Source organism: Carlito syrichta, unplaced genomic scaffold (assembly GCF_000164805.1).
Source record: "Carlito syrichta isolate Samal-C Ts95f unplaced genomic scaffold, Tarsius_syrichta-2.0.1 Scaffold315469, whole genome shotgun sequence".
NCBI lineage: Eukaryota > Metazoa > Chordata > Mammalia > Primates > Tarsiidae > Carlito > Carlito syrichta.
Genome location: NW_007259565.1, coordinates 25,261 through 39,986, shown reverse-complemented (window position 1 = coordinate 39,986; position 14,726 = coordinate 25,261). Strand labels below are relative to the sequence as shown.

The following is a 14,726-nucleotide window of genomic DNA, read 5'->3' as shown; positions in this document are numbered from 1 at the left end:
GAGTGAGATTCTGACTCAAAAAAAAAAAAAAAAAATGTGCACAGGACCCATCTTTGAAGATTCTGCTTCATTAGATCTAAAACTAAGATGAGGCCAGAGTACATGATGTTTTGCCTCACTCTGTCACCCAGGCTGGAGTGCAGTGGCAAAGATCAAGGTTCACAGCAGCCTCAACCTCCTGGGACGAGGTGATCCTTCCACTTCAGCCTCCCAAATAGCTGGAACTCCAGGTACATGCCACCATGCCTAGCCAATTTCTTTCTATTTTTGTAGAGACAAGGTCTCACTATGTTGCCCAGACTAGTCTCGAACTCCTGGGCTCAAGTGATTCTCTGGCTTCGGACTCCCACAGTGCTAGGGTTACAGGCATGGGTGAGGGTATGTGATTTTGAAACACCCCATCCCCCCACTGAATTTGACATGATCCTGAATTGAGATTCACTAGTTTAAACAATATGCTTTCAACAAGATTAGACAGCTTTGAATTAGGATGTTAAAGAGGAGTGACTGCAAAGACTTAAGTGAATCTTGAAATTTTCTAAAGGTGCTCCAGAAAGCTCTAGGAGTTTGAACAGGCTAACTTCTAGGAGCACCAAAAGTAGGATGGAGCAGGAGAGGTACAATCTCCCCCTAATCTCCTCACCTCCCCACCTCCCCACACAGCCTGACCTCAAATGCAACAGATTTGTCTTTATTTATGCACACTGGGTTTCCAAGCAAGATATCTTTTGAAGAAATCATTTTCTAAGGCCACAAAATGGTTAAAAACATGGTCTGCTTAACTTTCTCAAGTAACAGAAAGAAAACTGAAGCACAAAGGCCAAGTGAACTCACACCATTACTGATCATGTCCATTCCTCAAAAATTGTACATCTGCCCTCCAAGGTCACATGCTGCATGTAAGAAACGCGAAGTTTTTGCCAGACCACACCACTCCCATTCATTCCATTGCTCTCCCTCTTACCGCACAGGTGAAGTTCTTCATCGGAACCATCGCCACAGTCATCATCGCCATCACATCTCCAAAACGACTGGATACAAACATGGTTTTTACATTCGAACATAGTAGCCTGGCAGTATGCACCATTGGGAAAGCGAGTGGCTGTTATTGGGGAAGAGACGTGTTCAAATGATTATACAAATGGACTAGTTTGAAAAGCTCTCCTGCTAGTTCTCCTTTGGCCCTTGCCATTCTATCCTGTTGTTCCTTATTCATCAAGACGTATGACAGTCTTAATCTGCCTGACAGTCTGAGGGACTATGTCTTATGAAGAGTTGCTGAGCCCAGTTTTCAATGGCATGAGTTCAGGCAAGTGTCTGGATTGCTTTCACCCACAGAGATTTATAATTTCTTTGAAGGCCGGTTTTAAGATGTGGCAACCACATCCTCCACAATAACCACCATGGATAATTATCAACAGTTCATATTCAAGTGGTTCTTAAGGTCTAAAATTTCAATGATCATATTGGTTTTATATTGTTAATATTTTATATACGCCATCATGCAATTCAAAAAATGCTGTAAATTCAGTATGTTCTAATACCTAACCCAAGGTCTTCATACTGGTTTATTCATTGCTCAAATATTCTTTTACTTATTTATTTTTTACCTAAAATGTTTTTTATTCACTTAATGTTTTGTATGGTAGCTGATAATATATGAATACTTTGTAAGTACAAACTACTTAACTCATTTTCTACTCAAAATACTGTTAAGGAAACACATTTGAATGACCATTGTGAATATAAAAATACAATGACTAAGACCACAGGTGAACTGATAGTTATCAACGGATGCTGATCATTAAACTACTATGGCCTTTCAAGCTAAGAAGTGGTAAATGACTGGTGTCTAAAAAACTGTATTCGGTCGGGCTCAGTGACTCAGCCTGTAATCCCAGCACTTTGGGAGGCCGAGGTGAGTGGATTGCCTGAGCCAGTGGGTTCGTGACCTGCCTGGGCAGCTTGGTGAGAACTCATCTCTACAATAAATCAAAAAACAAATCAAAAACTAGCTGGGCGTGGTAGCATGCGCCTGTAGTTCCGGCTATTTGGAAGGCTGAGGCGGAAGGATCGCCAGAGCCCAGCAGGTTGAGGCTGCGGTGGCTGGGAGCGGCCACTGCACTCCAGTCTGGGCGACAGAGTGAGACTCCAACTCCAAAAAAAAACTGTATTCATACTCCTGAGGAACTGGAAAGGAAGAACATCTGACTATGAGTGTGTACCAGGAATCACACACAGGAGACAGCTTGTGGGCTGGCCAAAGTGTCCTCGGTGCCCAATATCCACCTATGTCCCAAGTCCTAGAGGTGTGCTTGGCAGTGCTACCAGTGTCTAAGGACTTACGACAAGTGGCTTCATCAGAAGCATCCGAACAGTCAGCAGTTCCATCACATTTCAATTCGTTGGGCACGCAGTGTCCACTCGTACACTGAAAATATTCAGGATGGCAGGTCCTCATCTCTGAAGAGAAAAGACTGTTATTCCCAGAAGGCCCTGTCATTTTCAGACAGGTATTAGGTACCTGGAGTATACTGAGTACTCCAATACATTCCTATCCATCCTCTGCACCTAGCTCACAGAAAACCCACAACATGTGGTTGGCAAATTAGTAAACTATCCAAACTCACACTTTCCCCATGCAACACATGGAGATGGAAGTACCTCTCTCCCCAATGCTTAAGAATTCTCCAGTTTTTAACATTTCCTGGTTTTCTTTAGAACCAAAACTTAATCATTAACGAGCTATAAAAATTACTTGTGGTTTAGGATTTCTAGCCCAGTGCTCTGACCCTTATACAGGGAAGCCACAGTAGTACATTCTGTAAGGTAACTTTCTGTGGAATAGTAGGAAGACCAATGTCTCTATTTGTTTTCAAAGCCAATGTAGATTAAAGACTGTTATTTTTAAAAATATTTAAATTAAGACTAAATTTTTAAAAATTCCCTGCTATTTCCCCCTATTATGATTGATCTAGACTGCTACAAGTTAAGAATAAAGCATAGAAAATACAGAGCAGAAGAGACTATGTTATGCTGAGTTTCACATGTTGCAGAAATTATACAAAAATCACATTATTCTAAAAAACCTTATGCACATTAATTTGAAGCCCCTACTTCATGGGACAAGATTCTATTGTAAACTCTTGACAGTTACCGCAGTCCCGCTCATCTGAGTTGTCTCCACAGTCGTTGTAATGGTCACAGATCCATCGGGAGGGAATGCATTGCTGATTGGCACATCGAAACTCGCTCTCTGAACACTCCCGGGGAACTGGAAAGGAAAGGCATCTGGCTATGAGTATGCACCAGGAATCACACACAGGAGACAGCTCGTGGGCTGGCCAAAACATCCTCAGTGTCCAGTGTTTGCCTGTGACCCAAGCCCTAGAGGTGTGTTTGGCAGACCATTCATCCTCCAAAACTAGAACTTCCACCTCAATTTTTAGTCTGTAAAGAATGGCCTTTATTCAGTGTTTTTTCCAAAGGTGATTTAATTTTTTTTAAGAGATGGAGTTTCACTATATTGCCTAGGCTGGCTTTGAACTCCTGTACTCAAGCAATCGTTCCATCTCAGCCTCCCAAGTAACTGAGACTACAGGCATGTACCATCATGCCTGGCTTTATTTGATTTTAAGACAATATTTTATTTCATGAAACTCTAGATAACTTCTTATAGGATTCAACATGAACCCGTTATCGTAAAAATAAAATGCTAATTGGATTACTCTTTTGTGTAAGAAGTGTTTGCCTGATTGATATTTATAGATATAATCAACATTCTGAGTCTCTCAATTGCCTATGACAAATGGTGATCACCTCTTACTTTGAAAAGGGGACTAAAATTAGCATATATTTTATATTCATCAATTGGAAATTGACACGCATCATGAGTCAATGAATATGCTCAGGACAGGGCTTCATAAAGCTTGTTTTTAAAACACACACAGTTATTCAGGGCTGACTATCTAGTCTGGTGTGATCCAGAACTTTGGCTTCCTTCCCTCAACCTCTCTGTCCAATGCCTTGTAGTCAGTACCTTCAATTGGAAGAGGACTAAAACCTGTCCTATTATTTAACCATTAGCTCTCCTAAAATAGTCAGCTATTCCAGGAACGATAACAATCCAAATAGGAGTTCTCCCTCCTCGGCTAAGGTCATTTTGGGGGAAGCAGGGTCTTTGGGGTTAGCATATTTCCCTCCTGTATTTTGCCTGGTCCTGATTTTCTATTTCTATTCTATTTATCTTGTTCTTTTTGTCCTTCATCATGTCACCTCAAGTTCTTTTTGGAAAGAAAGTTGGGTGTAAATAAATTCAACAGACAAAGATATACTTTAGTACATATCCTCCTCTCAAAACTTTTGGAAGAGAAAGTAGAAATGTTTAACATCAACTAGCAGAAAGAAATGATTCAAGGAGCTATCCTACTGAGGATGAACAGCATAGACCTAAGTTGAATTATGAACAAAGAGTAAATTTCACTTTGGTGGTACGTAAGGATCACAGAACTGGAACACTCACCACAGTTTTCCTCATCTGAGTTATCTCCACAGTCATTTTGCCCATCACATCTCCAGCGAAGAGGGATGCAGTGGTGATTTTTACAGCGGAAATCCCCCAGAGGATTACATGTCATCTCCTCTGCAAAGGATAATCATTGTAAATATATCACACACCAGTGTTCAAAGCAGTACTTGTGAGACAGTCTGAGAATTATGTTACCACATTCTTGAATCTCCCAAAGAATGCCAGCAACATTCATTGTCAGTATCCTTCTTTTTTAGCTAAACTGAATCTACCTATTGTTTGAAACGAGATCCATTCCCTTTTGTAGAAACTGTTCAAAAAATGAACTGGTATCTGGGTTTGTAATTTGCAACAAAAACCTGGGAAGAGTGGCTAAAATGATGCCATAACAAGTAGAACTTTTCTATCACATTGTCTTCAGTCAATTAGACTCAGTGTTCTTAAAATGACCCAGTATCTTCCTTACCTTTCTTCCAACTAAACCCGACGCACACTCATAGACACTTTGGTTTCAAGTTAGAATATAAGCCTAATCTTGACAAATTCCATGAATTCATTTGGCCTTATGTCCGTAAGTTCCTTCCATGTTGCCAGAGTGACTACATATGTCCAATAGATGATGTGGAAAGTCAGAAAAACATTCAGAATATGAAAATCCCAAAATAAGAAATATTCTGATTTGGAAACATCCTCTTTAGAAAACGATAACAAGTCTTTTCTCTAACCCGTTTCCACAAATTTCAGTAAATCTATAAGACTGGGCAAACGATTTAAACTTGTCAAGTATGAATAAGGATCCAACATTTGGAAGAAAGAACACAAGTTCTAACATCTTCATAATATCTTCCTCAACTATAGCACCCTTTGGGACGAGATGTCATCTAAGATGATATAAATAAAATCCCCCCCCAACCATGCAAACTACTACAAAAATATATCATGTTATTAGAAGAATTAATAAATGCTTTTCTTTCTTTTCTTTTTTTTAACAGAGGTAAACAAAGAAAAGAGGACATGGGAAATCCACTCTCATCTCTCATCTAATCATCGTACTTCACATTTAAGTTTTCTTGCCCCTTCGCCGATGCCCTGCAGCCCCTCCTACCACAGCCTTGCTCATCACTGTTGTCCCTGCAGTCATTGGCACCATTGCACACGGCCCACTTGGGGATGCAGCGGTAATTCGTCTTGCAGCTGAATTCTGTAATGTTGTCACAGCGATGAGCAGAGCTCACTGAAAAGAGAAGAGGAGGCAGGCAACGTCGGAATGAAGGTGCCAGAAGGCACCTTTCCATTGTCATATTGAGGATGTGATGCTAATGAGTAACTATTCTTTACCATAGTGCTAACCAGATTGACTCTGGCAATGTATGTCTGTTTTGAATGTGATCTGTTTACCACAAACAGAAAAATACAGTCCTAAGTTTTCTCACTATCTTAATATCACTCATTTGTTTTGTAGAGTAACTTTGTAGGGCGAGAAAGAACTGGGTTGGAAGTTAAAAACCTCAATTGAAGTGTTAGTTCTGCTCCCAAGTAGAAATGTGACCATCCACTGAACACAAGCTTCAGTTTCCTCATGTGTAAAACGGGAATAGGTTAACACCTACCTTCCCTACCTCACACTGTTTCCCTGAGGCTCAAGTGAGGAAGCACTAGCCATATAAAATGTAGGTTCTTGGTATCACATTCTAGACAGCAGAACATTCCATGTATCAAGAGGAGGTATTAGCCACTTCAGAGTCTGGTTCCACCTGCAAGCTATATTTTGTCTTGTAGTGACAGAGTGTACAGGAAGCCCCAAGAGGGATCATCCCTTAGGGCTGAAAGCCAGGGCTCCATGTCCTATCTCAATCCACATGGGGTCCTCTGTGTTTCCCTGCTCTTGTCATGCCTGTCCCTCCCACAGGAACTTACTGCATTCTTCAACGGGTTCATCTGAGTAGTCTCCACAATCATTATCTACGTCACATTTCCAGGACTGAGGAATGCAGCGGCCATTGGCACACCTAAACTGGCCGGGCCGGCAGGTCCTGCTGGCACAGTGGGCACTGTCTTCATCAGAGTTATCTTCGCAGTCATTCACTGTGTCACACTGCCAGGATTCTGGGATGCAACGCTTGTTGGCACACTGCCATTCATTGGACTCACACTTGTGATTCTCTGCAAGCAGGGGCATTTGGTTAACAGCTTGGAAGTTGTCAAGAATAGAAGCTCGTAATTTACACTTATGAGGCCTGGAAAACTTGATCACAACATCTTTTTAGAGGACTTATGTCCTAATGCACTTATCAACGAGTACTACTACATGGGTGGTTATTCCTTTGACTATACAATCTCCCAAATTCTTAAATATCTTTTTCTTGCATGTAGAATTAAAGGATAAGGACTGAATCCCCTGGCCTGTTCTCTTGTCCCTGTTTCCTGTGTTTGTTGCTGTTGTTGATGTGTTGCTTTTAGTTCGAAGGTGGGGGTTTTTTTTTTCCTTTTAAAATGGAAACCTAAATAAATATTACAACTGAGAATCCCTGTTAAAAATGGGGGTGGGAAACTCTCATTTAATTCTCAGTGTTAGCTGTCAAGGAGGATTCAATGCCTATCGCATGGCAAAGAACCAACTTAGGCAACTGATAATCTACTTCAAACCATTTGCCTTGTAAAGACCTTAAGTTTTTTTTTTTAATTATAAAATAAAGAGTGGTGGTTGGGCATGGTGGCTCACACCTGTAATCCCATCACTTTGGGAAACCAAGAGGGAGGATTGCTTGAGCTCAGAAGACCAGCCTGGGCAACATAGTGAGATCCTGTCTTTATAACAAATTTAAAAATTATCCAGGTATGGTGGAGTGCGCCTGTAAAACCAGCTACTTGGGAGGCTGAGGTGAGAGGACTGCTTGGGTCCAGGAGTTCAAGACCAGCCTAGGCAGCATTTTGAGACCTCATCTTGACAAAACAATTTTTAAAAATTATTCAGGCATGGTGGCAAATGCCTGTAGTCCCAGCTACTTAGGAGGCTGAGGTGGAAGGATTGCTTAAACCCAGGAGGTCGACTGCAGTGAGCTGTGATCAAGCCACAGCACTCCAGCCTTGGTGACAGAGTAAGACCCCGACTCATATATATAAATGAGTTTCTCCAAGGTCTTTGAGCTGGTTTTTGATATTCTGAAAATTCCCACAGAATCATGATTGTACATAATCAAGACAGAAGTGCACAAAAGAGGCATAAAGCAATTCAACAAACCACAAAGAAGATGGTCTTCATCAGACCCATCAGGGCAATCTTGGCGAGCATTGCATAAGCCCTGTGGGCTGGTGCAGTTGCCATCTTTGCACTGGAACTGTCCTAGATGGCAATAACGGTGCGGGCAGAGGGCCAGTTCATCAGAGCCATCCGAGCAGTCTCTCTGTCCATCACATTTCCACCAGATAGGAATACACCTGCACAGAGAAAATACAGCACTTCTCTAGCAAAACACCAGGGACAACAGCTACCTGAAGAGAAGTCAACACTAAATTCCAAGTAATGACACGCATGAGTTTTCTCATAGCACTAAAAGAAGATCAATGAAATCTCCATTACTATGGTGTATTTTCAGAGAAAACATAACTTGATAAGATAAAAAGTTTTGCTATAACCCAAATACACACTGAAAATATGCTTCGGGTCTGATGATGAACTTCCTTCTACAACAAACAATGGAGCAGGTGTTTTAAGCTATGGTTCTAGAAAAAGTGTTTGTTTGTAATTGTCTGCCAGGGTGAGATAAAGCACACTTGGATATTGGTTGAGAAGCGGAGGACACTAAAAACTGTTGAGTACCTATGTTATAATAGGTGTATGCTAGATTCTTAATCTCAGATATCATATTTAATCAAAATAATCTACCATTGCTAAGACTTGCATCAATGTCTCTCTCCACCCCACTCTTTGACTCAGCTCTCCTAATCATCAGTGGCCTTATCAGTCAGCACAATGATCAAAAGTGAATTTGAATGTATAACCCTGGATCCTCTGGCATAGGCAAATAAAGAGCTAGGCTAGTATAAATGTGGAAAAGATAGTAAAATTCTATCACTCCTGAGCACCATTTTTTCAGTACATACTCATATACACTCTAGCCCTGACATTCAGGACAAAATATTAGACATAAGAAATACATGATTTGCTTCCTGTCTATAAAAGCTTGCATACATAAGCATAACAGTTTGATTAACAAATTCCTTTTATTCGTGTAAAGAATTATTTGAATTGAGGACTGTGTTTCACATGAACCAAATTAGTTAACCAAAAATGCTGGTTCATTAGAAAACTACCATCCCCTGGATCCTGGAAGTTCAATGTCTACCTGAGGGCTAGAGAGGCACTGGGGAGAGGGGAAAGAGAGCCTTACTTTTCATTGTTAGCACATAAGAACTGGGTGCTGGAACACATAGGTAGGCAATATGTGCTGCCACTCATCTGAAGGGTGTGGAAGTTATCAGGACACTCGCAGGTGAACCCTTTTCCTCCTGATCGGATGAGGCAGAGATGAGAGCAGCCACCATTGTTGGTACCACAGGGATTGGTCACTAGAGGAAGAAAATATATGTTCATTCGCTTAAAGGGTATATCAAGGAAAGATTAACTGATTATCTACCTTGACATCAAACTCACCACCTCTTAATGAGGAAGAAAAATAACTATCCTAGCTTTATACTTTTTCCAAAAGTTCATAAAGAAGACAGATGATGGTGTTATATAAGTAACAATTCTGTGCTTTGGGAAATTCATTTATGTGCTACCAGAATTGAGGCATACTCACTGGTATCTCTGACGAGAAAAAAATGTGTTTCTCAAAGTCCTGAGAGAACAGGCAGCAAACTCAGCTTATATTCATATGCCCAGAATCTAACTTAATTTCTAGCAGATGCTATATTCATCCCTTCATTCTAAGGATATAGGTAACAGATGTTTGGCCAAGATTAATATGAATGGATATATTGAGCGGTGTCTTTACTAATTTTCTGGGTCACTATTTGGAGGTGAAGATTAACTTGAACTTCACATAAGATAATATAAAGGGTATTAATTTCCGGAAAGAAATGCTGAATATCTTTATTTTGCTAATTATCACTTCTCCTTACTTCCAAGTTTATCATGTGTTTTAGCAAGGTATTGCAACAAAGCAGACCCACAAATACCAGTCTATCCCCAAAATATACTCCAGACCTTTACTAGATTATCTCTAAATCACAAAATGGCTTTAATTGCTCTTGACATTAATATCTTTTAGAAGATTAGAGTAACATCTATTTGATACACAGTACAATGTCATATACAAATAGACATTTAATGCTTTACAATGATTGTAATTTTTTAAACACTTATTTTAAAAAATAAGTAGAATGGTCTTTGTATTTATAATGGTTAATTTCTTAGGTCTCATAATTGCATTATGATTTTATAAGGAAACGCTTTTATTTTCACAAATGCTGAAATGCTACAATATTTTTAACTCACTTCAAAATACTTCAACCTTCCCACCAAACCAGATAAAGTAAATATGGCAACATAACAACCATTAAATATTACAAAAAACAAAAACCAGATCAATCTTTAAAAATAGGGTAAGTTTTAAGAAAAAGAAGAGTTCTAAGTAGTTTTTCTTAGGGGAAGGAGAATAAACTCTAAAGATATTTGCATCCTCCCAACTCTCAGCATATATTTTGGAGAAAACTCTAACAAGTAACAACAAACCCTTTATGAATCAGAATATTCATGCTTAAAGAGAGAGGAATGCACATAACCTAAGGCAACTGTGCCAAATTCCTTGATCACCTACTCACCAAATGGCTGCCTATATGGATGGTACACATGGATGTCAAATGGTCTATGCGTTGTGTTCACCAGTGTCATCCTATTTGATCCATCATATTTGTTTCCCTTTTCCACTGACTTTGTATTCCAATCTGTCCAATAAATAGTGTCTTCAAAAACGGTAATAGCAAATGGGTGAGGCAATGTCCCATCATACACGGTGTGTCGATGGCGGCCCTCCAAATCAGAGAACCTGCAGCAGTAGGAAGAAACGGTCACTCGATGAAGAAGGTCACCCCTCTCCTCTAATGTCTTTTAGGACAAATGAATTAGCACATTAATTAATAAAATTCTACCTCCTAGAGATAACTGAAGTTCAGATCCTCCCCCTAGAAAAGATGTAAAAATTGAAAAAGCAATGCTTAAAAATAGGAATAGTCTCAGGAGTTTAAACAATCGCTAATTCCTAACCACAGCTACTTTCCTGCAGATGCAACTGGTATATCTATTGCAGGCTATGACCTCTTTTTTTCTTTTTTTTTTTTCTGAGTTGGAGTCTCATTCTGTCGCCCGTGGGCTCAGGCAATCCACTCACCTCAGCCTCCCAAAGGCACGGGATTACAGGCTGAGCCACCCAGCCCAGCTGCAGGCTATGACCTCTTATGCTAATATTCTCCACTAAGTGCCCTTTTGATATCCTGGGGTGAACACCATTCTTGTTTCCTAAATCATCAGAAGAAATCAGAGGATAACAATATACTGCTGGAATTCTGCCTTCTCATGGGCATTTCTCAGGAAAAGTTATTCTAGGAGATAGGTTCTCAGTATAACCTGAGGGAAATACAATTTACAACCCTGCAGGGCTAACTTCACAAACACCAGCAGCATGTTTATTATTAATCATGCCATTGGCACTATTAAGGAACACTTTTCCAGATGAATAAACCTCCTGAGACAGTTCTCTGATTTCAAGATGTTGCAGAGCATCCACAGACATATTTCTAAGTCCTCTTAGTTCCGATGTCTCATTCATTACTATGAGTCTATATAAAAAATCATCTCTAAAATAGTGATATTTTAATATTTAAAAATATTGCAGCAGATCCTAAAACTCAGACAGGAGGTAGAATGAACTAGCAACTAAAAAACTTGATGATGCTAGCCATGTGATATTAAAAATATTTCCCAAAAGATCGGAATTTATGGAAATTTATAGAAGCCATTGGAAAACTTGAAGAACTACTTATTAGCCTCTATTGACAAGAATGCAGGTAAATGACCAGAACTTAGTCATCATGTGTTTTATAAAATTCATAGATCAGAAAGTAGTCCTGAGACCTTCTCTCTCAGTTCTTGTGTGATCTCTGTGTAAGGACCACAACCACCTATATGAGACTTTTTTGAGTACAGCTCTAATGATATGTAACTGTATCTGAAGATGCACAAGGAATCAATTGGATGCTCTATAAAAATGTATTACTTCATGTAGTCTATGAAATATATTTCTGAATACAGACATTGCTACCCTCCAAGAGGTAATCATTCATTCATTCTCAGATCACAGTGCTTGATATTATAATTTGACTTTTAGACTGAAACCTACTGCCTGAATTTCAGATCTATGCAAGTAATCTATGTCTGATTTTATCAAAAAGTGAACAGAGTATTATGCAGCTAGAAAATTCCTTTGTTGACCTCGCTGTCTATATGTACACTGTTCATTTCAGTTAAACTTACTAAGCTTTCAAGACCAAGAATAATAATCTACAAGACCCGAAGGACAGCAAAAGTCCTATAAGAAAGTTGCTGAACTTTCTTTGAACACCTTGATGCTTCTATTAATTCAGTATGAGACTGCATGGGAAGATAACTCAGCTCTTTGATGTTCCTTTCAAGAGAAAATGCACATGCTGTGGAAAGGGCCAAGGGTGGTCACCATCAGTATATCACATTAAAATGGTACAAATAAGCAAGAAGTAATGTTCTACTGAACCTGACCAAGAGTGAGTTAGTATCTGCTATGGTAAATTCTGTAATGAGAATGCTAAGGGCTATCTTAGTATATCAAATGAATTTATTCAACAAAAGAGAGCTCTGGGATTGTTCAACTATGTCTGCTATGATCATAGGAAGAAAAGGCACTAGCATGTGTGTCAGGTATTCCTTCTTTCTCCATGGCATAGCCCAAGAGAGTATGAGGTTAAAGAACTTCAAAATTTCTACAATGACTTTGGCAGCAAAATAAATGTAACAGAATGATAATTTCTAAAAGTCTTTGAAATAGCTCTACTGAATTAATGGCACTTCTACGTTTTTTAATTGCAACAGGCTGTGCCCAGATAATTATTCATTAAGTGCTTACCCAGAAGACATTACTATGGAACAATTAGGCCATAAATAGCAATGCCCCAAAATAAACATGTACTGGTCAACTAGTAGTGTGTGTTACCATTTTTACAATGAGTATTTTTCACTAAACACTACATTGAATGTACTTTTTAAAAATTCTAATACTGGAAAGATTTAAATTCATCATCATACTGAATTAATGTTAACAGGTTCTACTGCTACACAAAACACTTCATTGTATTTAACCATAAATGCACCAAACTATTTTAGGGAAAATCTTCCCAACATGCTCTTTTCCTTTTCTCATTACTAAAATCTGTAAATCATATATTTGAGAGGAAAAAACAAAGTAAAGAGATAAGAAAATTACGATGAGTTGTGAATTAAGCTGACTACTATAGAGGAGAGATTATTAGCACCTTTTCCTAGATGAAAAAACAATAACTGAAAGCACCAGGTCATATGTCCTGATCTGTGTGACCTTAAAGTTCACCCTCTTTCTCCTCCACCACACCATAGAGCCCAGCAGTTTCAGTTAGAAGTGGCCCAAGACTGACTTCCAATATACAAGCCAGTTCAAAGATGCATGTGGCTAATAGTCTAGAAAAACTCAAGCCCCAGTGTTTGGAATAAAGAGTTTCCCAGCTGTTTTATTCTTTTCTATGTACGTACTCGATATAGCCCAGGTGGGCATCTGCCCAGTACAGTCGATCATTGGTGTAATCGATGGTGATGCCATTGGGCCACTCTAACTTGGTAGAGATAATCAGAGACTTATTGGTTCCATCCATGCCTACTCTCGCAATGTAGGCGCGGTGAGCCCAGTCTGCCCAATAGACATACCTGTTGAAGCAAATACAGAGGGTCAATCCTTGATGCCAAAAGAAGACAATAGCCAAAAGTCATACCCTTTTCACTTAGAGAAATGGAATTTACATTCTACAGAGCTTCTCAGAAAGAAAAGAGAAGTCATGGAAAATAATCTAAAAGAGAAAACAGAAGACAGTGCTCAAGAATGAACATGATGAACTGTGGATTTCAGTGGCTTTGACATGGAAAGTCCATTATGTTTGTTTTTTGTTTTCTTTGCATGTAGCCAAAATATGTGTGTACTTTTGACAAAAACAACAACAACAACAAAGCCAGAATATTGGTGAATATCTTTGAAGAAGCCATGCCAGGTAAGAAAAACAGAAGACAAACCCCAGCAAGACACTGGCCTTGAGATAGCACATGAACAGCCTTTTTGAAAACAGAGTTAAAATAAGGGCATGAAAGAAAAGTTCAAAAGTAAAAGGAGACAATACCCATATTGAGGGTGAAGGACAATTCCTCTGGGATTATCAAAGCAGAAGGTGTTGTTGGCATCCACGCAGTTCATGGCCAGAGTACGGCGGTATCCACCATTGAGGTCAGAGACAAAAAGTCCATCCAGATGGGCATCCAACCAGTAGAGTTTTCTAAAATGGACAGCCAGGAGTTATCAACACAGTCACTTTGTGAAATGGTACATATTTAACCACCCAATTTCCTACCAAAGCTACCCGAGAATCACACAGATAGTTGTTAGAAGGCACCTCTCCCCAAGCAAATAAGGGTAGGGGGAAACAGGAAGTTGGCCTTCCTGCCATCAGGCAGCAGAAGATGCAAGAGTATATGCTACAATTCCCACGTTAAGGTGGTGTCATGTAGGAAATTCTGGTGCTACACCTCATACCAGAAGTCTGTTTTTACTTTCTTCAAGCTGCACAAGGCATCCTTCCCAGACAGTACAAAGGCTTAGAGGAACAGGGAAGCAGAAGTGAGTTTCATGAATTACAATTTAAATGATAGAGTTGAGGAAACAGATTTGTCTAAGTGTGTCATTGAAACTGCAAAAAGGAACTCTGAATTATGATATCCTTAAGAGAAAGAGAAATTCAACCCATTCCTGGTCCTATCAGACTAGGTGTCAAAATGAGTTTCTTACCCTGACATACTTTAGAAATGTACTAGAAACTCCTACCTTAAGGATATTTCATTCTAAATATATTGCTATTCAGTAAGATCTAT

At 39.4% G+C, this 14,726-nt stretch overlaps 1 protein-coding gene across 1 annotated transcript in view; it reads right to left on the bottom strand.

Annotated features, from left to right (window-relative positions):
- LOC103275444 (low-density lipoprotein receptor-related protein 2) overlaps positions 1 to 14,726 on the bottom strand; it is a gene marked incomplete at its 5' end in the record, with an annotated part of 74,785 nt that overhangs the window by 37,340 nt on the left and 22,719 nt on the right. The window contains 11 exons of the mRNA XM_008072848.2: positions 965 to 1,102; positions 2,347 to 2,463; positions 3,158 to 3,274; positions 4,523 to 4,642; positions 5,634 to 5,762; positions 6,446 to 6,691; positions 7,770 to 7,966; positions 8,920 to 9,097; positions 10,355 to 10,578; positions 13,347 to 13,517; positions 13,982 to 14,134. Coding sequence (XP_008071039.1) covers positions 965 to 1,102; positions 2,347 to 2,463; positions 3,158 to 3,274; positions 4,523 to 4,642; positions 5,634 to 5,762; positions 6,446 to 6,691; positions 7,770 to 7,966; positions 8,920 to 9,097; positions 10,355 to 10,578; positions 13,347 to 13,517; positions 13,982 to 14,134 — 1,790 coding nt within the window. The remainder of the gene's footprint in view (positions 1 to 964; positions 1,103 to 2,346; positions 2,464 to 3,157; positions 3,275 to 4,522; positions 4,643 to 5,633; positions 5,763 to 6,445; positions 6,692 to 7,769; positions 7,967 to 8,919; positions 9,098 to 10,354; positions 10,579 to 13,346; positions 13,518 to 13,981; positions 14,135 to 14,726) is intronic.